The sequence below is a fragment of the Lichenostomus cassidix genome, chromosome 2 (genome assembly GCF_008360975.1).
Source record: "Lichenostomus cassidix isolate B80296 chromosome 2, HeHo_3.0, whole genome shotgun sequence".
NCBI lineage: Eukaryota > Metazoa > Chordata > Aves > Passeriformes > Meliphagidae > Lichenostomus > Lichenostomus cassidix.
Window position 1 is genome coordinate 37,252,232 of NC_139482.1, and position 26,491 is coordinate 37,278,722.

General features: G+C 37.7%; 1 protein-coding gene across 2 annotated transcripts in view; it reads right to left on the reverse strand.

Moving 5' to 3' along the window:
• ZNF385D (zinc finger protein 385D) overlaps positions 1-26,491 on the reverse strand; it is a 470,254-nt gene that overhangs the window by 202,439 nt on the left and 241,324 nt on the right. The window contains exon 1 of one of the 2 annotated variants that reach the window (XM_085051081.1): positions 18,087-18,401. The exons of the other annotated variant lie outside the window; for it this stretch is intronic. Coding sequence (XP_084907207.1) covers positions 18,087-18,108 — 22 coding nt within the window. The 5' untranslated portion in view covers positions 18,109-18,401. Of the gene's footprint in view, positions 1-18,086; positions 18,402-26,491 lie in introns of those variants that run through there. 2 annotated transcript variants of the gene reach the window in all.

The window sequence follows — 26,491 nt, forward strand, 5'->3', positions numbered from 1 at the left end:
CTTAAAGAAAATTAAACCAAAACAGCAAACACAGATATCTTTCTTTCTCAGAATGTAGAACCAGAAGAAAAAAACCTATTAGATCATGTGGCCCAATTTTCTCTAAACCCCAACCCATTACTTTTCATAAAACTTCTACTATATTTTAAGGAAACGAAACAAGCTCAGTCCTCAGGAGATACAGCTGTTTGTGCAAAAAGCAAGAGCCTGAGGCTCTGTGACTGAGAGTTTCTGGAAAAAGAAGTTGATGCAAAACTGAAGTTGTTCTAGCAGGCAACCGATGCTTTGTATAGAGAAGCAAAGAAAAAACATACAGTGCTTGGCAGTCTGCTGTCCCCGCAGAGACAGGGGAAGAGAGAGATAAAATATTTAGTTAACTGTTAAGTTTGAACCTTACTAGAACAGAATTTTATGCCATCTCAAATCACACGTGCACTGTGTCAGCAATGACTGTACTCTGGATTTTCATCAGCAGGCAATTAAAAAATAAAAAAAAAAGAAGAATTCTAGTTGTACTGGGGTGAGAAAAATCTCCCTATCTTCTGCTAAGTGCCCAAGTACTTGAAGATTATATTAGAGTCACTCCCCTCAGCATTAAGCAACAGAGATCAGCTTATGTCTTAATGGAGCTGGCAATCAGGTGTTGCTTTCTTAACCCACTGCCGAAAATTTCAGGTTAATTGCAGCGACTGCAATATGGGGACTTGAACATGCCTAAGACAAAAGCATGACCACTACCAACATAGCACCCTTCTAACATGAAGAGATGAGGAATTCAGCAGGAATTTGCAGATCATCATTGACTTGCTTGGAACCTTTTTGCTGTAGTTATCAACCAGTCGGCCATTCTTCATCTGTCTGAAAAAAAACTAGGGATGCAAATGATCAGCAGTTCTGGACAGCTCTGAGTTCAGCAAGGGAACCATGAAGAGAGCTGGTGCTGATAGAGCACAAAACCCTGCAGGTGATGCTAAGGGCAAGGAGCTCACATCAAATTTGGGAGAGGGAAAAGTGGAGGGGGAAGAAGGGGAAGTAAGAAGGCATGAGGCAAAACAAGAACGGAAAAAAAAGAATGGGATGCTGGAAATCAATGGGAGAAATTTGAACTTTGGCCAGAATCAATTAAACTGTTGTCTTCTGTAAATTCTATATCCTGTCACAGATTTAGTTTTAATAAAGTTTAAATAGGACATGTTGTAGCATACTTAAATAGTAATAATTGTGTAACTCTGTTGTATCCACAAAATACATCTTTGCCAAACATTATTTAGAGCAATCACATGCTGCTCTTGTGCAATTCAATTGATTTTACTTTTTTTTTTCCCTCTTCAAACAGATAAACGTGTCACATGATATGCTGGAACACAGTTTCTAGGTGTTAATTCACAGTATATCCTGGTGAGTAAATGTTTTTATTTTCATCAAAAAAACTGTGGAATTGTGCTTCCATATGCACAGTTACAATGAAAAAAAAATAGCTATTCCACACACCACTAAGTCTCTATATTCAAGAAGTGTAAGCAAAATAAAACCACACCGGGATGCAATATAACACATAAAGGTATATCAGAATGTTTCATCAGAACTAGTGAAGTAAACATTGTTTTTTTTCTCTATGACAAAGATCACATGAATGTATTTTAAATTGTGTTTTGTAAGCAGGGTACCTTCATTCTCATCATAACAGATGCCAGCCATGACCCTTCTGCAGCAGAGAAAACATGACAAAGTAGACTATCTAGAATTCACTTTTATAAACCTTTTTGTTCTCTATCATAAAGGACCAGTTTGAAACTATGTCTTAACAATCCTTGAATCAGGCTGTATGTTTGGACACGCCACTGCACTTACAAAGTTACGGATAATTAATCTATTCTTCTGTGCTAATTTGGCTGATGATTTGCTTCAAGATGCGATTGCTTGTGGACAGGGACAAAAAACGGTAAAAATTTAACTTTTCTGGGTTGCAAAGCTCTGTCAGTATTTATCTTCTCTTCAGATTTATATGGAAGCTACACTTTCACACATAATGTTGAAACAAATTCTTTTAAAAGTTTCAAAAATTGAAAGAAATCAAGGTCTGTATTTTAATCAAATCATATTGAAGCCTGCTCTGTAAGTCCTCAGCGCCTCAGGGGAATGTCCCAATAGTTGGGCTGTTGACTAACTGGGGAGACTTCCACAATGATACCATTTTGGAGCAGTTTAGATTTGTGTAAATGTGTATTCACTTCACGGAGGAATTTAGCTTGGGTTTCCAGCAGTCCACAAAAATCCCTTGACCTCAGGGCTAATGTTTTTCTGAGGAAGTGAATACATTCTTTTACAGTGGAGAAGTTCTAACAAAATGGCTATTTATAAAAAAGGACTATGAAAACTTCAATTTTGGCAAGCTTACATCTGATGGAGCAGATTTAGGCAAATGCTCTGAGAGCTGGAATATGTGCCAGTTATTAGGTTGACTGTCCTTCTCTTGACACTTGTGAAAATGCTGGCAGGACTGTTTTATAAATCTCTATGTAAAATATGCCTATAGTTTTAAAAAAGTTTTTCAAGCAAGTAAAATTATCTCCTGTCATTCTCTATAGGTGGGGGAAAAGCACTAGTGCTTTTGCAGACAAGACACAAAGGACAAAAGAAATTTTTGTCCTATTTTCCAGAAACACAGGCATGTCAAGCCCAATTTATTTAATCCATGACATGTTGGATGCTCCAGGCTGCATCTACGGAAATAGATAAAGGCTTGTCCTCCACAGATTTAATGAATGGGAATCCCTGCCCCTGGCTAATATAAATTGTGCTTGTTGGTGGATAATTCAATTGATTACAAACCAGTTACATTTACACAAGTACACATAAGAATTTTCTGTAAAGCAGCATAAACTATTGGCCAAAAAATGCAAACCTAACCCAATAAAATGTTCATATTTCTTTAAGCTGTATGAAGTTATGATTTTTCAGTTTTTCCATATCCTAACACTGGTGATACCGGTGTTCCTTGTGTTTTGCTATCATTTGACATAAAATTATTCCATGATAAATCCACATGTTTCACTTTATTCAGAGCTTTTTCTTTATGCAAAGAGCAAAGAAATCTTTATAGGTTCTGACACATATTTTGCTATAAGGTTTCCTGAGTCAACCACACAGCTTGTAGCTGTAAACAGAAGATTCAGGCCATATCCTGTGTATCTTGGTTACCATTTGATATGGACAAAATTCTAAAAGAAAAAAAGACAAAAAAACAACAAACCAACCAAACAAAAACTCCACAAGGAAAACCACCCCCCACAGGGGTATGAAAGGTGGCAAGGAGCAGTCTGCATACCAATGTGCAGATTTCACTGCTGGCTAGGGATACCAAGGCATGGTTCAAGGGACAAATACTATTCATCTGCATATTTACCTATTTGCATAGGCCAGGGACAGCCTGAAACTCTCTATTAAAAAAAATAAAAAAGAAGTATGATAAACTCCCAAGTAATAGTACCTTTCCTGAGCTGTTCTTCAGTCAGCCTGGCTATGTTCTGGTCCTCTATCAAGGCATCTTAACATTTTATAGCCCTGGCTCCAGGAACCAAACACAGGAAAGTGTTATAAAACATGTAAATAATTTTATATGAGCAAGAACGAGTCTTTCTAAAATCTCATTACTCAAAACATTCAGTTCTAGCCCTATATAGCTATTTCACTTTGTGTGTATCACAAACTCAAATTAGACATTCACTGATTTTGCCCTTATAGTTTGTAAGTGCCTATAATTCAGCATTTCTTGAACTAACTCTAAATATATATCGAAACAGGCCTAGTATAAAAACAACCTACCTCAAACATTTCAGTTTATTCTAGTCAAAGACTATTTCTCAGCTACCTCCTTCCTAAGGTGTTCGAAAAAAATCAAGCCTTGGGCATAAGACACTAAAACTTACTCCACAGGAAAAAAATGTCTCAGTTGACATGTTTTATTTTATTTTTAAGGCTCGCTCTGGTGAAAAGGCAAAATAAAATGAAAGAAATAACTTTGATTCTCCTGCATTACACCCTTATTTGAGAGATAGTGAAGGCAATGTGGTTTTTGAAAGGCATTTCTACCAAGCCTTGCAACCATGTTAAAATAGAATAGAGTACCAAGAGGAGAATAATTCTGGTGCACATTTCTCTGATAATCCATGTAGATCAGAAAGATCAGGATCATGCTGCTTCACAATTTTAAGTCTATCTATTATAATTCCAGATGTTATTGAGTATGCTATATACATATATATTTGCTCTGATCCATGTTAAGTCATTGCATTGCTTTCCTTCAAGTATTTGGAGTGAAGACCTAATGAAATTCAACTTTTTTGTATCACATCATTGTACACATTCCTAATATTTTTATTACTTTTTCACATTAAAATAGAAAAGTGATACTTCAATTTAGCCAACAGACTTTAATCTAATTGAATTTTGTGTCATGTGCTTCAGGTAATTTCACAATATGCTTTTATTACTCGAGATGAAAAAGTCACACCCTCGACAAAAACTAAAACCTTTGAATTATAACGAATTTGGTATATTAATCTGATCAGAAGAACCTTACAAAACCTGAGAAGTGAAGAGGATGATGCAAGAGCAAAGAGCCTTTAAGGGAACCATTTGTTGACAAGCTAGATCCCTCCTCCCATCCTGCCATCCCATCCTCCCACTCCGCTGCTAAGGAGTGAAGGGAGCCTCACATAGTGTAATCATCTTTGCTTTCCATAAGAGGTAATCTTATAATACATTTCCAAGAATGAAATTATATCAAACCAGTGAAGTGAGCCAACCAATTGTCAGATTGCTATAGAAATGCAAGGATTTGCTAAGCCACAGGCAAACATCAATCCTACAAATACTTTTGCACATATTTAACTATTCCAATCCCTCACATCAGAGAAACAACATCAGAAAAGTTAATTATTTTTTAATTAATGCATGCAGCAGTGGGGTCCATCTCTTGCTTGTGTGATTCCATTTGATTAAACATGCAAAATGTTCCATAACAATGAGTTTTAAACAGAGATCTGCTATTCTACTAAAAAGGAATTAAAAATTTACCAAAGGTGCTAAATTTGAAGGATGAATCAAAACCCTGAATACTCAACCCACATCACTATATTCAAGAGAATTTGCTTGTATAATCCAGAATTTGGCACTACTTTTTTAAAAAACAAAACAAACCCACAAAATACCAAGATACGCCACGTCAGAAGCGAAATGCATGATGAAACTATAAACATTAGATGAAAATGAAGATACTCTAAGCATATTGCCAAAGATGCAAGAAGACATCCATCTCTTCTTTGTGACATAATTAAAAATAAATCAGGATGATTCCAGTAACAAGAACATACCTCTTGTATCTAGAAATGACATTTAATAAACTCCCATAATCTTGCTAAAAAAAGACAGTGTGTTGAGAAGAAGAGGCCTACGTCTCTATATGATACCAGTGGGTTAAGGAAAGTTACAATGGGTATAAGTTTGAGCTGTAATACTAAAGGACAATTGCAGCACACTGAATCTGCTTAATTAGAGGTATCAATCCAAGTAATGAGGCAATTTTGCATGCAAGCCTCTAAGAAACCTGAAACCAAACACAGCTTGCCTGTATAAGGGTTGCATTCCAGAGCTTAAGCTCAAGCCAATTTTACAGATCTAGAGTTGCAACTAAACATAAATCACCTGATTCACAGCAGAATGTTTTGGGTGTGTTAACCTGAAACGCTGAGAAAATTTCAGCAATGTGGGCCAAACCATGACAAAATTCAAGATCTGCACAAGCTTCTTCAGCCTCAAACTGCTGATACTGGCACATTTCTTTTGTCTACATATCTGCATTAGGCTGGGACCTTACAGCTTCTCTTCCTCTAAGTTGACCACAGGGTATCTGTAGCTTCACAAATCTGTTGCCTTTGTTTGTGCATTACAGAAAGATTTTATTTATCATGTAAGAGAAGACCCCCAAAACCTGTATTTCTGGCTATTCTGTTTCACTTGGACTTGGGCAGTGTAATCTTGTCTAAATACAGATAAAATTTAAACGGGGAGTGATAGGATTTTCTATTACATTCTTCAGACAGCTAAATTATACTTAAAATACGTTGACAAGACCTGGAGCACAGACAGCTGTTTCATGTTACTATGTAGATTCCGTTGCTACCACAGGCAAAAAAATTTACATTTTATTTCGCACTTAACTGACCATTTAAGTTCACAGAAAGCATCGAATGACCCAGGTGCTCAGCTACATGTGTATTTACAGTTCCAAAAGTAGCAAAAGTAAAATAAATCTCTGTGTCCAAGGTCAAGCATCAACCGTATTAACAGAAATCTAATGAAATTCCTACAGTTGCATCTAGAAGAACATTTCAGCAGAGACACAAAGTAAGGCAATGCAGAGTTCACCTTTAGGTTGTCCCACTGGGCACTGTTCAACACATTTTTGTAGAGCACGGCGAAGACCAGGCTTGCTCATGCTACTAAATTGGTAAACTCAGACTACCAAGACTGGTGGAAATCCAAGAACAGCAAAAAAAGACTGAAGAAAGTCAGTGCAATTCAGCATCTGATAGCTTGAAGTGAATAGGCCACTTGCTGAGAATTTGGTTCCCGTCAAATATCCATTTCTTGCATTAATAAGACCCTTCAGTGTTTCCCTACAACTTCCTCTGCAGATGTGAGCAAGTTGGGTTTAGCCCAATTTAAAAAAAAAAAAAAAAGGCCAAAAGAATACAACTAGAAAGCCCCATTGTGTTAGGTTTAACACCACATGATTTCAGGATTCTTTCTGCTCATTGAAAGCTAGGAAAAGGTGGCATGAGCTATTTTGTGGAGCTATTGCACACTGAATAAACCCATATAAAGCAGTAAAGGCACACACACACCCAAGGGGACTAGAAAACCTTTAATTTTTTTCATGGAAATCTATTTTTGAGAATGTTTTCTTAAGTCTGTGTTCTTGCTCTAACAGAATATGCAATGGCCTCTTACTGGACATGATTTAGTGCAAGATTTTATCTCTTTCCCCCTAAAATTCACTATAAATTTCAAATTTGCTGTATGTTCTAGTAGTATAATGTTATTTGGCCTTCCCAAAATGACACATTCAAAAGTCAAACCAACATTCTAATTACAAGTTTCCTTGTCACTAGAAACTATTACCCATATACAATTTTTATACACGTTCATTCAGTAGCTCCAGACACACAACTGCAAATGTTAAAATCTTGCAGACTAGAAATGAACTTCTCCCACATGCAGCTTTTTCTGGCTGAGCTACAAACCCACAGAAATGATAGCTTGATATGATTTGTGGTCATAGACTTCAACAGAGCTGTATGAAATGATGCTCTAAGAAAAATGCTAAGCCTCCTCTGCTAGTGAGGAGATGGAGGTGGGGATGAGGGAAGTGGGGAAGAGAAGAAACCCCAGATTTTTGTTATTGCTGCTGTTCTGCTTAACAAGTGTAGTCTGTTAACTGAAGGAAAATCACCATAAACTACTAAACTATTCATTGAATTGTCTTAATCTTTTTAATTATATTGCCAATAATGTGCCATAATGAGGTAAAAAAGACATCTCAGTTCAACAAGGCACAGGAGTGGCTGCCCCCAGGAAACTAAATAAAACTTGAATAGGAATAGTGTGAATTAAGAGATACTCTACATAACTTGTACTTAACCAGGAAAGCTTGCAAGCCACCATCCTCTACACATAGATTAATTTCTTGCAGGTGTAAACCTAACAGGGAATTGCTGTGGGCTTAGGAGTGTATAGATATAAATAGTTCAGTTGACTTAAGAATGTCATATTATCCTTATTGGCATAGATGACTTGGTAATGGAAATTAATACAAACAATAATGACTATACTTGTTTGCAGAAAGCTGCATGCTAGTTTATAGAAAATAGGCTGGTGGTTTTAAAACACTTCCTGAAAAAAAAAAAAAAAAGAGGGTGACTTTCATTGCCTGTTGATTCCTGAGCCTTTCTATGGAAACCATCAAAGCTCAGGTGGACAAGGGAACTGATGGAGTCTTGTTCCACAGGTGTGCAGAGCTCCTCTGGCATGGCGAGATCTGCAGCACCATATTCCCTCCTGCAGATGCATCTGCCCATAAGTGGGGCTCCCCACACGAGGCCAGTGCAATTCAAATTATGCAACCACCCAAGCTCATATTTTCATCACATTCATTGCCCCTTCTGGTAAAGGTACAGAGAACAGCTATTTAAAGAGGATCTGCAACCCAAATGGCTAAATCCTTCACCATCACTGGGTCATGCTGCCTCCACCCCAGACCTGCTGCCCTGCTGGGGCACTACAGTTCAACTACACTGCTGATGAACAGTTTTAAGATTTTAAAGAGCATTTAATTCACATTTGGAATTACAGGAGACACTAAACACAACTGTTGCAAATTATTTGGCGGCTACATTTAATTAGAATAGGTCTAGTTTAATATTTCTAGCACAGTTGAAACTAACTTTTCTGGGGACCGTGGAAGTTTCTCAGCATGTTCAGTCCAGTAAATGAAATTGAGTTCAAGCAAATCTGTTAGCACAGTCCAATACTTTCCACAGTTCATTACAAATAATAATTACTTTCTGAAACCTCCTACTTCACTATGAACAGGTCTGACTCAGTAAAAACAGTATCTGTGTGGAAGGCTCAATTTTTCTGAAAGATTCCTGAACTTGCAAGAGCTTTTTCTGATACCTGCTAGCAGTTGCCATACATACATTATATCAACAGATTTCAAAAGCTGCCCAACTTCTTTCAGACAAACCATCAATATTACCTCAACTAATTTACTACCAAAATCAGGTCCCTACATTATTTACTAGAACACAACCTGGCTACATGGATAAAAAAACTTGAAAAACTGGAAATCTGCACATCACAGGAACCTCACAAAGATTTCTTGAAAGATTGACTTATTTATTATGGTAAACATTCTCTGACAGCATTAGCCATCTATTGCTGTGAACCTCAAGAAAGGACTAGGAATTTATAATTACCATTATTTCTTCTTATCTTTGTGATTTGGAAGATATTAGCTCAGCTGGAGTCTCTAAAACAGATATTTGATATAAAATATTCATAATTCATTTGATTATATACTGAGGTCAGATGGCAATATTTCTGTTTTCAGATGAATCTAAAGTGAGCTTTGTATTGCTGAAAATGTACTGGCATGGCTTTTAACATAAAAAAAAAAACTCCTATAATAAATTACAATAAAGTATTGTGCAATTTTTATCTTTGTGAATGTTTCCATGAAGAAACCTTCCTACTAGAAATGCACAAAAAGCTTATACAACTCACATAAACATTGTTAGAATAAACTGAGGGATACTTTAGGAGTATTAATTGTTAATGATTTTTCAATGATAAGTACCATCAAGGACTGCCTACCTGAGACAGCTCTGTTTTGTTTTTCATCACTACATGGAATCTTTTGGGTATATTTAATGCCAAAAAAACCCCCAAAAACAAAAAACAAAACAGGGCAGGGGATAATAAGAAGTAAAAATACACTGATGTTATACACATCTGCATTTTCTTCCGAAAATCTGTAGAGTTTTCTGGGTGCCCACAGTGACATAGAGCATCATCATTCATGGCCTTCACAATGTTAATTTCAGACTATTTAAATAAATTTCATTCCCTGTTTGTTGATGATAGCATGTGATGACAATTCTGCTTCAAGCTAGTCACTATGGCAAAACAGAGCAGTTTTGTTTGTTCATCTTGGAGTGTTTTTGAAGGATGGTGCTGCCAGTACCATTTTGCTGCAGCATCAGCAGTCCACCCCACTTTACCTGCTGCCTGCCTGCCTTTCTCTGCCAGCAGAGTTTACACACATTTCACACACTCTAAGTCTTTCCACAATCACATTTTGATTGTATCTACATTGCTAGAGAGATTTCCAGTGTTGCTTTGATTTTTTTTCACGTGTATTCAGCCTTTCTGTGTTTGTTTATCACATTCGGTAAGTTCATTCTTGTGAAAGAGAATATCTGTGTGGGCATATATGTTGTAATGTCCCTTTTTAAGGCCACTGATTCTTTCAGCCTTGAAAACCTGCATGTTTTCATGCAGGTAGCCAACCTATTGCATGCCTTGTTAGAGTGTGTAGAGCTAAATGCTAATATGGATGGCCTGCTAATTAGCATTGAGTAGGATTGTCAGCTATACCTATGTAAGAATACATCTTTTATGTTCTACAAAAATACTGCAAAGGATTGGGAGGAAAAAAAAAAGAGAAATAAAAAAGGGAAAACCATTAGAAATTTAAAATGTTATGAAAATTTTTACCTTAACCCAGTTGAAAAGAAAAACAGTTATTATTTCAGAACATACCTTAATAAAGAACGAATGGGGAGAGAAAAATCATACAAGGCAGATCAATGCAATTTCCAAGTACTCAGGGCTACTAAGATTTAAGCCTAAGAATTTAAATATGTTATTAGGAGGCTGTTGCAACTGCCCTAGCACTGCATGCAGAAAGGAGGACTAAACAACCATTTTTACAAGGCAGACAGACTGTGGTCAGGATTGGCGAGACAAATGTTTGTAAATGATTACATCATGTCTTGAGTGTTAAAATCATGTAAGGATAGTAGAAATAATACAGTTCAGTGGCTTTACTGTACCCATATTCATGTGGCTGCCATGCCCTCAGTCAGAAGGAGACAAAAAGTGAAAAGATTTAAATATATCATTACATATGCATACACAGCTTTTTATGGCCTGTTTGGCTTGTTAGAATTTGTCCTTTACACGCACAGGAATTGCAAAGTTAAATAGGAGATTATGTAAAGTTTTACATATGTCTGCAAAGTTATTACTTTTTTTCTATGCTACCTAAAAGGAGAAAAGCCATGCAACTTCCACTGTTGAAAAATTTGCTGCTCACAGCAGCACAACTTACCAGTAATAATAGAAAAACAGAGGAACAGTGTGCTTGCTACATAATAGTCACATATCTGGCAAACTGAATGCACCTGTTACATTGCTGGTTTTGACAGGAGGTGAGTGGATTTGCTATCACAGGTAAATACCAGCGAGCAAAACCTAATTTGCTAAACATTGCACTATAGAGACAGTAGACCCTCAGGTCACTACTGAAAAATGACTTGGCTTAGCAAAAAGAGCACTGATATTCCTTGCAGTGCCAAGACTGGCTTCCTCTCCACCTGCTCCTTCCTTTTGCATTCACAATTGCAGATCTTGTCATGGTTCTGTGTTTTTTGGCTTTTTTTTTATTCAGTATTGATCCCTAGAGCAATGATGAGTAACGATATTGGAAAACACAGCCATTATCTCCCTCTATCTTCATAACTTACTACACTCCATAGTAAACAAACTGAGTAAACAAGGTCAACAAGAACAAAAGAAGCTGAGGAAATTTTCATGGCTTCCATTTCAATGAACTGTCCATCTGCTTTTTCAATTACAGCACAAAAGTAAATGAATAAGAGAATCACTATGAAGTAATACTCAGAAAATTAAGCCTAGCTTTTTCTTGTTCTCAAGAAAGCAGTTTTCATATTCAGAGGGTGTTTTCTGTCATAAACTTGCTTTTTAGGTTCTATCTTGTTTTCTGATGAAGAGAATTGGGGAAGAGACTGCTGGTTTGCATTGTAATAAACAGAACCCATAAACAAGACACAGTATAAAAATTACCAGTGTGAGCCAAAGCCCTCTGAGACCCTAAGCATATGCTAAAATTTCAAACAGCCATACCCAAACTTAGCAAACACTCATGGTCAATCTCATTTCTGTATCTCCAGTAACTGCTTCAGAGATGAAGATACTATACATTACCAAACCCCAGGAGCTTTTCAAGCTTTACTTGAAAAGCAAGTGGTACATTATGGTTTTAAATTCTGAAACCTGCAGGGACTACAAAACAGAGTAAATTAGTTGGCGAGGTATAAGAGCCAAGACCTTATCCCATAGTGATGAAAGAATTTCTCATGATTTCCAAACAACCGGTTCAGCCGGCTAACAGAGGTATTAAAAAAAGAAATAGATTGATCTAACCCCACCTTTTTAAAATAGAAGTAACCTTTGCTAAAGCAGAAATAGTGGGGTGGGGGAGGCGCGTGAGGGAAATACGGGAAAAAGGAGAAAAAAATGCAGAGGGAGAACAAGTGCTTTTGTTTAAACACCAGATAAAGAATCAAGATGCCTTACCATTTTTTCAAACCTAAAGAAATTTTAAATGGATATCATTTTAAGCATCAAAAGAGACAGAACTGTATTATCATAGATGGTAACAAGAGGCAAGGGTGTATAGTTATTGAACTTTCGTAAGAGCCTCCCTTACAATTCCAGTTTGAAATTACAGTTGCATTTTCATATTTTACATTTGATCCAGACCCTTGACAACTACTTTAAGCTGTCATACCATGCTTAAGATTGTAGTAACTCTTTATGGTGCATATGTACATAGAAAAAAAAGATTTCCCAGAGATACACGTTCCTGAGCATGAGACTGATGAGCTGAAGGAAATGGTCAACAAAATGAGCAAGGAGGTCTGAGTACATGAGCATGCCAGTAATGCAGCTTCATGTTAGATTTTTCACCCCTAAGTAGATTTCTCAAAAAAGTGTTGTTAAAATAACTGAGCATACAGGCTGACCTGCAGAATGTGGCTTTGCCATATAATGACTTAGCCCTACAATAGAGCAAAGCTTTTTCCCACTTTCATCCCCAGCAATTTAATTCAAGTGCAATCTTGGACACTTCAAGCTTTGGTATTTCTCTCTTTCACTGCATTTTCTCTGAATGTTACCAATCATCTATGCAATTTCAGCTGCAAAACTAATCTTTGCAGTATATTACATGTAATATCTCCTTTTTAAAAACTGAAGCCCTTATGACCTCTATCGTATTTCAAGAACTTTTCATGATCTAATAGCAAATTGAAATATTTCCTTTACCTAGTCCAAATATATTTCTCCTTTTTCAAATACCACCATTTTCTTTAGTGCAATGAGAGGCAAAATCTTTAAAAGGATTCCTGTAATCCGATTAACATTTTTGTAATTGCAAGAATTTCTAGAATTGCCACTAGCTTATGAAACAATATCAAAATAACATGGAAGGATATTTGCACACAGGCACAGAGAGGTATAAGCCATATAACTCTGATCATATTACTTATACCTCAGTCAAAGGCTCTCATTATTAAAAATATTTTGTAAAAATTTACATGAGTTGCCTTGTAGGAGAAAAAATGAAAATAAATGGAATTAAGATAACAAAATGAAAATTTTAAAAATCTGGTTTCTTCTTAAATTTAATTTCATAACATAAGAAAGACATTTTTTAGGAAGGCAGGCAGGATTAGATTTTGCACTCATGCCTATTAAAATATGCACAGACACACACTCACGTGAGCATGTGAACGCACATACACTTTGTTAAAGGACCTTCAGCTGAAGCAACTCTGATCTAATCTTCTTTAATGAAGCAGGAAACCACTGATTCCAATTTTGGGTTTGGAGCAATTCTCTCACCCACAAGAAAAGTAACACTTGGAATTACTTTTTTTCTTTGTCTCTGGAATAGCAAAAGGACCTTTTATTTATGGCAACATGCTGGATATATTTAGAGGCATTTTAAATGAACAGTTTCTGTACCAGAAACTAAAAGGGTGCAATCTAGCACAGAGCAGTTTCCGTAAGTTCAAACAGGATTTTTTTTATTGTTATTATGTATACATGCATTAATGATTATTCAGTACTTCAAGATATGAACTGCACTGCCCAGGAGGCTGTAATGTTCCAAATATAAACATCAGGCTCCTGCAGTATTCAAGATCCTATACATTGGCTTGCTCAGCTGAATTCTTCTGTCACACACAGCATCCATTATATATTAACTACACTTTCTTATTGCAGATGGCTGGTGATAAAACACAGTTAGTAATCCAGTATTTGTGCTTCGCAAAACATTTTAAAAGCACAGCCTTATCAACACCGATTCATCTTGACTTAAATGAAAACAGAAATTGTACTGAAGGCCTCCACAGTGTCTAACCTAGAAGGAAATATAACCTCCTAAAAACAAACCAGCAACAACCAAATATTTTCATTGAAACAAATTAAAAACCCTATTTCAGCAGTCGGTCAGTTAGCTTGTACAATGAGTGTTTTCTTTAGAGAGGTGATGAGATTTGGGGTGGGGGGGTGTATTCTTTTTTTTCCATGACTCATCCAGCATGAATCTCTTCAAGAAAGTGTTCCAGCAATAAAAAGTGATACTCAGTATAGTAGTATGTATGCAGATGAACTACTACATAATACAACACTGACTGAAAAAAACCCACTGAAAATTAAAACAGAGCCACCATACAAGCAGAAATGTTATGGCATTTTCAGGCAAAAATTATTTGTTTGTTTCCCTTAATGCTATATTTTATCCCATAGCATATTAATTTCCATCCCAATATATCAATTTCCTGTATAATGTAAAACATTGAGAACAGAAGTCACTTAAAACAGTAATAGGTTCAGAGGAGGCAGGAGAGAAGGGGAAAAAGAAAAGGAAAAAGGTACAATGTTTTTCTTTTTTCCTCTCCCTTTTCTTTGTAATTGTTAATTTTAGAGTCTTCAGTAAGGGCAAAGTATGGGGGCAGTGATTTTTCCCTGCTGGGGGTGGACGATTGGTTTTGCTCTCATTCCAGCCAGGTTCCCCGAGCCCTCAGGACCCGTGCTCACTGTCCCAGAACCGCAATATCACTACCGCGCTTCCCTCGGCTCGACGGCCGTGGTGTGTAGCAGGGGGCAGGACACACACCAGCAGCTCTGCCCCGTCCACTGACCAAGGGCACTTTCCATCTGCCCCAGCAGAGTGGCCACCCAGCCCGAGGGGCAACCCCGGGGCCACTGCGCCCCAGGACAAGGCAGCTCCCGTGGCCTCCTGCGCTGCCAGGCCAGCAAGGCGCAGTCATGGCGAGGTGCCCGAGCCCAGGCAACAGTGGCCAGTGAGGCCTTGGAAGGTAGAGAGCCAGCGTCCAGCTCTGACCACAAGCCACAGCAGAGCCCTCGCACTGTGCAGGACCAGAGGACGTTCCCTCTTATCGGCGTGCAACATCGGCGCTGTGGCACTGACGGCCACCCACCATTCCTGCCCTCGGAGCTGCTGAGAATGGTCACAGCTGACTTTTATCTGATACTCAGTTATTAACTTGCCAATAAATACAGGCAAAAGTTGCTCTGAGCTACGTATGTACCTTCTTAAGTGCAAAACGTCTCCGTATGATAGCACTTAACAGAATTTTATTATTTTCATTGGCTTTTGGCTTACTCTATAAACATACTACATCATTTTGTAGGATTTCTATTACTATTATTATTACAATTCCATATTCCTATTCAACTTGAAACGATGAATGCAAAATCAATACAATAAGTAACAAATGTATCCACGGTGACCAAACAACAAACTCAAAAGCACAGCACGGTGAGTGAAAATTAGCAGTTCTTAAAACAACTACATCAAAATTTGGTTGTAATGTAAAAGAAAGGTTCATGAATTTAAAATGGTTACAATGAGTGTAATTATTTGAAGGCTCAGCTCAAATAGTACAATATACATGGTAGGATGTAAGATGAATGTAGAGTATCTTCTTGGAGGCTACAGCTTTAAAGACAGAGAGAAATATGATGACAAATTCCTGAATTTAGCAACTCCTCTCCCTGATAGTTAAAAAACTCACTTCCCCCATTAACACTTGCTCTATAATATTAACACTGTCAGAGGGTTAGGTCTTACTTTCAATGGTAATTATTTTCAGTATTTATTTCAACCTTAATACTGCACATATGCATTCCCACTATGCCACCTTTCAGCAGCAGCAACAAGACAAGAAGGCCCAGAAAAGCAAACAAGATGCATACAAACATATAGAAATGCCTTCTTTTTCTTCCCTTTCTATACTTATGTAGCCCAATAGTTGCATGTACGGATTAAAAAAAACCCACCAAAAACCCACTACAGAATTCTTTATTAATATTTAAAAGAAAATATATTTCTTTCCCTTAGAAAAAACAAAATCCCAATATTGTCTATGTGATGGCTGTAGCAATTTGAAATCAAAGTAGGTGCGTGATGTACGCAGTCAAGCTTTCATCTGGCTCTGTGCAATGCTGCTTTGTGCAGTAACGGGGACAGGTGAGATTACAGATGTTCTGTCTTCTCACAAACAGATCAAGAAAATACCCAGAATAGCAAGAAAATACCCAGAATAACCACAGGCAAGCACTATCCCTCAGCTCATAATGTCTTATGCAAAAGACAGGAACAAGAACGTTCATTTAAAACTTAATATTGAAGGAAACTTCAGACTGAACACAGCAGACAGAGAACCTGCCTAGCAGAAACTTTCAGCTCTGCTCTTCAAGTGAAATTTCTTACAAAGCAGAGAGAAAGCACAATAGTTTGTTCCATTTAAAAACTTCTGTTGCACCAGAAAACAAATAAACATATGATACAGGGATTTTTATTTTTCCAAGGTAACACCAAAAAAAGTTTGATGGCCATTACGAGTTTCTGAAAATTATAGACAGTAAAAAAACTATAAAACTAAATACCGTGCAGCTAACATATACCCTAACTCTATAACTTTACGAAACTGCAACTTCTAATCCTACACAAGAAAACTGAGAGTTAAAAAAACCAAAACAACCCATCTTGCGCTTGCAGGGCAGTTAAAGGTAGAAAATACCTGAAAGAAATGAATAGCAAATTAACCTTACTTTTTCACTGCGAAGACACTTAATCCAAATTACTCAAACCTAAAACCATAATGCTTGGCTATTCTTCCTTATTCTTTTGAAAATGCAGTAAAGCTAAAACATTGAAAATTTATCTTTGAAAGGGACACTGAACAGTTCTGACAACACAACCAATTTGTGTATTTTTTTTTCTGCTAGGACAGTTTACATCAAAATCTGCTTTCATAATTGATATATTTCACTGTTAAAGACAAATCACACACACATACACACACACAATTTTATGAAAATAAGAAAATAATGCTTAGCATGGCACAAGGCATAGTACTTTTTTGACAGGGTTGAGAATATTACAAAAGTTCTTCTCTTTAAGCTTGAAGTGAACTCCTGATTCAATATTTAATGAAACTGAGAAAGCTGCTGAATGTCCCAGAAATCCTCCAGCTCCCAGCTCTGTGTTCATTCTAAGTATTATGCAGCTATAAATTAACAGACTAGATGAGAATTCAAACAGTCAAGAACAGTGTTTTTCCATCACACCACCAGATTCTCTATTTTATTTTTCTTTGCTCTTTAACAGCACTAACTTGCAGCATTATATTGCAATCGTACATCCCAGCCCAGTACTGCAGCGCTACATTGCTTAGACATAGCTATACACTCCAGCATGTTTTTAGGGTATGCAGCCAGCTCAGCTGTAAGCCTGAGGAAGATTTCCATCAAGCAACAAAACTAAACTCTGCACAAATATTTAACGGCTCCAGGACCCCTAAAGGCTTAAAATAATATGCATTTTGTGGCATGCTAGGAGCCAACCCCACACCGGTGATCTGCACAATGCAGAGTACTCGGCAATCACAGCACCGCAAATAAAACATTGTTTAGCCTTTGTACCTTTGAATTCTTCAAACTAGAAGCTGAATGAAATACTGAGGTTCGCTGTGCCTCCCCAGCACTGACAGTGCAGTAGCAGCTCGTCCATTACATTAAGTTCGTCTAAAACTTCCCATGCCTCACAAGCATTTCTCATTCCCTCTCGGCAGATGAAACACAAGTTCATTTAAAACAAACCTAGCACGAGTTCATCTTATCTAGCTTGTTTTTCAAACCGCTATAACTACGCAGTAGCCCACTCAAACAGAAAATTTCCCAGACAATGGAATCCTTTCAAACTGCACAGCCGGCAGGATTCCCCAGTTGTCAGTTTTAGGTGCGTGCCAGCACGAAATGTTCTTGAATACAAAATCTGTAATAATCACTCCTATTGATAATGTGAGCAGAAGCAGAATTACATCACGGTTAACACTTACCAAAATACATTATGTTTCTCATTAATCATGCAGTCAGGATCCCACCGCTGTGTGCTCAGCATTAGCTCCTGCACAGGGCTGACATGTAAAACAGAGCTTTTTCATTCTACATTATGTGGAAATTTCCCAGCACGAGAAGCGTGAGAGAGCAGTGTGCCTCCTCAGGATGAGCGCTTTGCAGGCAGTCTTATCCCTGATACAATCCCTGTCTGACTTAGCGTTTACTCCGGCTGCATGCTGCACTGCCCATTCTTACTGTAATCTGACTCCTCCTTCTGATGTCCTTGCTGTGCCTGTGACATCAGGACTAAGAGTACTACAAACAGATCTTTTCTTTAACAGGCTCGCAACGACATGCTCTTATATCCTGGTTAACCTAACTCTGGTTTGGACAAAAAAAAAAAATAAGCCCTTCTAAAATTGTACAGGCTTTTTTTTTTTTTCTTGGCAGTAAACGCGTTTAGTGACATAACGTGCTCAATTACATAATAGATGGAAAAGACAAAGAGTATATTGTTAGTGCATTTTTCTTTGAAGGGCAGGCTCCGGGAGAAGGTTTGAGTGCCTCAATACCCCAACTTCAATAGAAGATAAAGATGCCTCGCACTTTGCAAGATCCTGTACCCCTAAGACTTTTTTTAATCAATAGTTCCACTTCAATAAAAAATTTCAATCTGAGTATTGGATAAAGCCAAATATTTTTCTATTTTTAAAAAGCAACTGACAAATAGGTAGCTCAATTTCAATACAGCTGAACTGATTTTTTAAATTACAGTTTCTTCGCCTGAATAACAAAGCGTGAGGACGGGAGATATACGACAATGACGATCTGTAATGGAGTTTACCACCTTTCACCCTCCAGGTCTCTAGCTGCTTTCTGGCCCAGGCTGATAAATCATTAGGAGCTCATAGGTATTTTATTGTTCTGTGGCAAATGGAATGGCCCTAAGTTTGTTGTAAATAGGTCCCCACACAGTCCCTGCTGCTATACGAACTAGTAGCAGATTCAGAGGAAGAAAGGCCAAAGAAACACCAAAATACTCTCCACCATGTCCACGTAGTGCCTCGGGGTGGATCTAACACACACCAGTGCAGCAGTGTGGTGAAGACAGTGCGGTCTGTATTTATGCACATATGTCTCTTCTCTGAATCAATAGAGGACATTGGTTTCCTGCTGTCAGTCTGGCATGTATCAGTGATAATATACTAAAGAAAGGTAAAAAATAATGGACAGTATGCTGAAGCGCCTATTTCATTATAATAGGATCTAATGGGATGAATGCTTTCATTCTTCAGCAAAGAGAATGACAGGTATAATTCATTTAAAGCTCCACTTCTTGTTTGTAAAACCACCACACAATAAGTACTATTTCACAAGGTCCAATCACTTTGGGCAAAATTATTGCAGCAGCACAGCTGCCAAGGAATGCTCCAGTTGCAGAAGCAGAGGTAAGAGCCCTGGTGTACAGTGCCGCTATGCATCTCTCAGCAAGAGTCCTCTGCAGCATTGCCCTCACGAGGTTTCATGCTACCTGTATGAATGTTACTGAGATTAAACACTGCCAGGGAACTGGGGCATGAATTTCAGTCCTGTCCCTCACTGGCAGTCCCAAAGCTATTCATGTCTGATACCTAGGCTTTCTCAGTGCCCTTTCTTGCTTCTTTGTAGGAAGAAGCAAGCCTTGAAACGAGAAATGCATCGTACACATAAACTCCAAACTCAGCTTTGCTTCACAACTAAACAGCACACAGGACGGAAGTGTGCTTTGAGGCCACAGTGCATGAGGGAGGAAGATCAAGAATTCTTGTGTGGTTCAAACTGACCAACAGCAATTTTCTCAAACTGAGAAAATCAGAAATCACAGTGAAGAAATGCTGCCTAAAAACCTCTGGGGAAAATTAGAAAAAAGAAGCTGTCTAGAAATCATGGCCTATGTCTCAACTACACAGTGCAGACAGCAAGTAACAGAGGGTATTCACAACACAGTCTTTCTTTTTACTTCATCATTACAATGCTCCTTCACTTCTGCCATACAGGGAAGGACACCTCGCTATAGGGGAAAATACCATCCTCAAAGACAGGTTTAAAATACCCCAGCTGAACCTCTCTAATGTTCTCTGAGCAGTAGGTATAAGCTACTATTAGGAGCCTTCTGCAGCACAGGCATTCCCTCCTTTCCCTTCACTGAGGTAAAAGCTCAGAGAATCAATCTCTTTGAAATCCTTCAGCTCCTTTTCCAGCTCTGAAGTGCTTTTGCAGAGGCACTGTGTGACATCCTCTAAGAGAGTCTGCACCCAGGCACAGCATTTGCCTGCTAAGCTGCGTTTACCTTATCACAGAAAGAAAGGCTTGGGGTTATTCTGCCGGGAGCCAAACCGTACAAGATATGGGCTAACTCTGTTCTTGACGTTCCACCAAGCCAATATGCCTGCTGATTCATGCCATCAGCTGGTCATCTGAGAGTCTGGCTACAGAAGGTTCATGTCTGTGTAGCTGAGCTATCTGTGGTCAGGCAAGGACAACGCTGCCTTCAAACAGCCCTTCTTGAAATGGCTGTTGTGTTACAATACCTGTAGAAATTCGGTGGTGTCTGATGGCAGGTCAGATCCTCAGAAAATGTAAACACCAAAGTGCCTCATTAGACTGGCACGTTCTCTACTTGGTTCTGAATGTTACCTCCAATTTTGTGTTTCTCTGTAGGATGTAAAACAGGCAGGACCACCTACCCCTTCTTGCATCTTGTTTGTGTTCTGAGAGTAAGTATACAATTAAAGTAACGGAAGAAACTAAAACAAGAACTTTAATTTCTTTTCATTTCAACTACAGAAATGCAAGGTAGGAGGGAAAATCACTGGAAAGCTTTCACAGCCCAAATTCACATACTCCATGACGAACTCTGCTTTCATTTACACAAGTACAACATTAACAAGCTGCAAAAAGAAGTAGGGTTTCAAGAAAGGAACAAAAAATAAATTTTATTCCCTGAGTGGTATATTGTCACTGCCAGAGAAAGCAAGGTTTAGTTTAGTAATTCCAATCCCAAAAGGCTGGTGTTTTAACGCAAGCATTGAGGATTCTGCTGAAAACAGCTGTAGAGAAGCACAGTCAGGAGCAGCAAACACTTATGTGTGCCTGCAGATTTGAGTAGACCCAGCCTGGGCATGCAGGATCATGCAGAATGAATGAGCAAATTAGTCCATGATGTCAGCCCATGGTGCAAACTCCCAATCATCAACAAGCCGGCACAGGCTAACCAGCATTTAACTTTGCTACAGATGCAGGTCAACTGCAAAATTATCATATTTTCATGCATGGTTCACTTATGAAAACAAAACCCCCAAACCCTTGTGATTCAGCATAAACATAACAAGAAAAAAATTATCTTCTTCTAAGCCAGCTACCCCTCACCCTAATATCTAATAATAGAAGCAACTTCTAGTCCCTGAAATCTTCTTTTCCAATAACCTGTTTTTTTTTCATACTAGCATGTCCACCTTGTGTTGTTCTGCCCTTTCTCACCTTGGTGAAGGCTTTGCCACAAAGGACAGATTTTCAAAATGCAAAACCCACAAGACATCACCTCCTTGGAACAAACAAAAAGCAGATAGCACACATGGTTCAGAAGTACAGCACATACCCTACATTTCTCCAGACCTGGGAAAGCTACAGGTTATTCCCCAAGTCTGAACTGGTCTAGAGCCAGAGGGCCACTTCATGAACTAGCTCCTCTGTTCTGTGCTCTCTACTGATTTTTATCTATCCACTGATTTACACAATGCCTTCATAGTAAGTATTAAAGCCACTCACAGGCATGTCTGTTGCAGAGACCAATTAATATTTCATATTAATGGACCCATTTAATTCCCTAGGATTCCTGGAAAACTCTCTTCCAGTCTTGAACTCTCCCAGCAGGCAACTAATATTAAATTTATAACCAAACTCTTACCAATTGGCTTTGATGAATGCCAGTTGGTAAGGCTGACCACAAATCATCTCTTGCAAATGCAGAAGGACATCAAGGAACTCTTTGCTGGCAAAGTGTAGTAATAGTCAACAAATACACCAGTGACACAACATTTAAGTTTATGCATCATGTGTAGTAAAGCTAAAAGATTTCATACATCTCAGAGGTTTCCAGATTGTCCTAAAATAAAATTTGTCTACTGTACAGAGACAGCTATTAAGAATGAAAATTTATTCTGGAAACATTCATTTCTGAAAATAAAGTGGGAGAAACAATCCAAATCAAATTTGGCCGACTAATTCATCAAATGTATCCCAAAACTAAAAGATTCTTGCAAGTAAAGTGGGCCTAGAATTTCCACATTATTTGGAAATTTATGTACTGAAGTTATTTTGTTCCTATTAGTGACCACAGTGCAGAAAGAAAGAACAGCAAACAAGCCACAGTTTTGTAAGCCTCCAAAAGTAATTGAAAATGTTTCCAAGCACACATATTTTTGTGCCTCAAATCAAATATACTAAGTATATGAGCTAGAAGTTTGGGTTTTTTTTTAAATTTTGAAGCCATCTGGAGTAGTTTAAGACATACAACACAATAATGCAGATTTTGTGATTCATTACTAATCTCCTGAGGTTACACTAAAGGATCAGAAGGGAAGGAGCAAGTTACATTTGTATATTTTAAACAACCACAGAGGCTCATCTTTGGTTTTGAACATTCTTCACGGGCTAAAACTACCAAATGTGTTTTTTACCCTTGACTCAGAAGTGTCACTTCTGGAAATGTGCAATATTTGTCACCATGAATACCATTTAACTGCAGCAGTACCCGAAGGAACTCTGTGCCACCACACGTGAATACAACTGGAGGAACTTAATTAATCTTCCTGTCACTTCCATGATGCTTTTCATTAGTTTAGCTGCTATCTGATCAACTGCTCCATTCTCTATTGGAAATGGCTAACCAGAACCTCCTATAAAGTGTTTCCAAGGGGTAAACAGACTCACTTTTGATTCTGAGAGCCTTTACAAATCTTTGCCAAGCAGACTTTATCAGTTCAGTAACAGTACTTACAGAGCTTCTCTTTTTAAGCAACTGGAATTTTTTACACACACAGCTTAAGAAATAGAACAATATGCTTTTTTCTAAGCTTAAAGCTAGTACTTCTAGTATTTTGTAGTTTGAACACAGATGACATGTGGCAATTGAAAGGTCATATTTCTCTGAGCTTCCTTCCCATTGATGTGGATAGTTATTAAATGAACAAACAGAATGTAGCCAAAATAAAACCAAACCCACATTTTAGGCACTATTGCTGCTAATTGATTTGCCCACCAAGATTTATGTTAATAAATGTGAATGAATGCACAACTGGTACAGAAGCTTCTTTGACAATATGTATTGATAACAATTTCAAATAAAAATATGGTCTTAAAGGTTAACAACAAGATGGAGAAGCTTTTCTGAATGCATGTCAAATACATTTCCAAACACATCTGCACATAAAATGTAAATTATTTTCACTCTAAAAGGAAAATTGGAACTGATGACAACAAAATGTCCAACATGCATAATCCTTCCTTTCTCCCTCTTTCCCTTTTATTTCTCTACTGCTCTCAGTACAATTAATCTAACGTGTGGGTTTTGAGCATATCACAAGCAGACAATTCATCACTTCCTCTTGTGAGGTGAATGATTAGTCAGTGTTTCACTTTTTCTGTCCATCTTTCCCACACTCTGTAAGATTTTTTTTTTTTTCCTGCAACATAACTTGTAGATTCATCACCAAATCCAGACATTGTATTCCCACAATTAAAAAACTTAAATTTATAAATCCAGATGTTGTACTAAGAAATTTTGTACACGTTTCACACTCAGGATTTTTTTATTTTTGCACCCTGATTTACAGGATGCATTTGTTCATTTATGAATGGATGCATTTTGCATTTCTAATTACATCATCAATTGGCCCAAACAATGCACTTATATTATTTCTATAATAATTTTTATCAATAAACTTATAAGTCTCAAGTAAAAAACTAGATAGTAAAATCATCTACTTATACTGCTTAAACTATGTTTGATTAAACTAAAGTAACAACAATTTATTGCATTAGTAATTAGAGACCATTTAATTTTGTTTAGAATTATAACAAAACAATTATTGCACAGGTATCAGCTATGTTTTAAGGTGGGAATGTTTGATTGGATTTTTTGGGGGGTTTATTTTGGGTGTGTACTGGGTTGTTGGGGGAGGGTTATTGCTTATTTGGTTTTGAGTTGTTGGATGTTTTTTTTCTTCAACAAGGTGTGTCAATGAACCAGAGATTTCCTCAACAGATCATTTAGGACTCTTGTGTGAAAATTGTACAGGACTATTGATTTTAAATAGTATTTAGTCCAAGAAGGTGCTCCTTTACATTTTCCTTTCTTTCCTCCAGGCCTTTTGGAAAGTGTCTTAGAACACTAATAACATGGAGACTGCATCAAGCATTTTTCAAAATAAAAAATAAAAATATTTTTTACCACCTATGGTGCTTTCAAATCACTCGTAACAATCTTACTATCTCCATCTAGTGGCTTATATGATTAGGACTTTTGCTATTAATACACTAAAGCCTTTTTATTGTCCTTTGCCTTGCCAACCACAGATTTTTTGTTTCTTGTTTCTGGCTTTCCCTATAAATTTTCCATACATCTTACTTCTAATTTATATTGATTATTACTTGATTCCTCTTTTATAATTTTGTTCCAAGTTGTGTTTTAATTTCCAGTTTCTCTCCCAATTTTGTGGCTGAACCAGTAAAGACTGTTAGTTAAAGTTTGCCATTTTCTGAACATGAAATGACTTTTTTAGTCATATAGTGACCTCTAGTTATCTGAGCCAGCATCAATTTTCCTCCCACGCCTTTCTAGCTGTGTTCTTCCCAAACATTCCTGCTTCTAATTTTCCTTTAAGACATAAAATATCTTGAAACACAAAATATGTAAATGATTTTATATGTATTCTGTTTGCTCATATAGAATTAAAAAAAAATCCCTTTCCATACCCTTAAGTACCTAAATAGAAATATTTCAAGATACAAGCATGAAAGAACCATTCCTCCATTTTTTGATACTCTATAGGGCTATTCAAAGAAGAAAAGGAAAAAAAAAAGTAGCAATGCAGTATGATTTTATGTTTCCCAGTGATTATGAAGGCACCGAGCTGTGGTTTAAGTACATAGCTGTGAGAGGAAAATGCCAGCACATGCAGTCACACTGTGAGTGGGTGCAAAACAGTTTGCTTTTTATCCATCCAGTGATGGATCAGTGGGAGCAAGGCTGGAGCCTAAACCTACAGCCAGGAAGGGACACAAACACTGCCAGCTGCACCACATTACAACTTCTCTCCTGCTCTGGGGAGCTGAGACACTTAGCAGCAGCTCCCAAAAGCGACTGCAAGGTGCCACCACCACATTTGCAACTAAGAAAACGCAGGAGCTTAAGTAATGTCCTGTTTTAACCACCTCCAAAGAAAGAACCTCAACTAAACTAGCCAGTGCTACAGATGCCTCCTGGGGAAACTCATCCCATGATAAATTGTAATCTGAGCGGAGAAGTTTCTTCTCCAATGGCTATAAAAAACAATTAAACTAATCTCATGGAAAACACAATCACTGTGTTTGAATTCCTCTTTCATATTCAAGAAAAAGCTGTTTTGGCTAAAAGTATCACAGGAAATGGAAGTCATAGGTGAGTAAGCTGCAATCTCTCAGAATGTGCCATGCAAAAAGGGAAAAAGACACAATATTAGCAGACAAGATACTAATTTGAGTGTGTAAAAGGATATAAGTTACAGCACAGTGTTCAACTTTTTATGAGATTGTTTTGAAAAATCTGCATTGGATTTATTCACAGCAGCATTGAATTTGATAAGCCTGTCCAGGTGTAAGCATTTTGCAATTCCACACATACAAGTTTCACAGCAGAGTGTAAGAAACAAATTGTCTTGAAGTGAAAATATCAGCAATATCTCACTGTAGGTGGGATTTGACTCAGAGGCTGACACATCAGTTTTTATGTGTCTATTTGGGTGCCTACCTGCAATCCAGATGTCTAGTTTCCCACCACAGTCAAAGCACATCAAATTGATGTAGTCAACCAAATCAGAAGAGTTACTTATCAGACCTGGAAACAGACAACAGCTTTGGATGGCCAAGCAGCTTTCCAATCTTTATTAACTATGTTGACTGGGGTGTCACCAATAAAAAGGGGTGCTAAGACACCTAGCTCACTCCTAGATCCCTATACACATGCATGTACACATTCATTCTCTGCGAGCTGAATCTCAGCCAAGGCTTCCAAATCCCTGAAACTATCTGGGACCCCTGCAGATCACTCATACCCATTGAAATTCAGCTCCATCTGGGATCATCACAGCAACTACCAACTGCACTC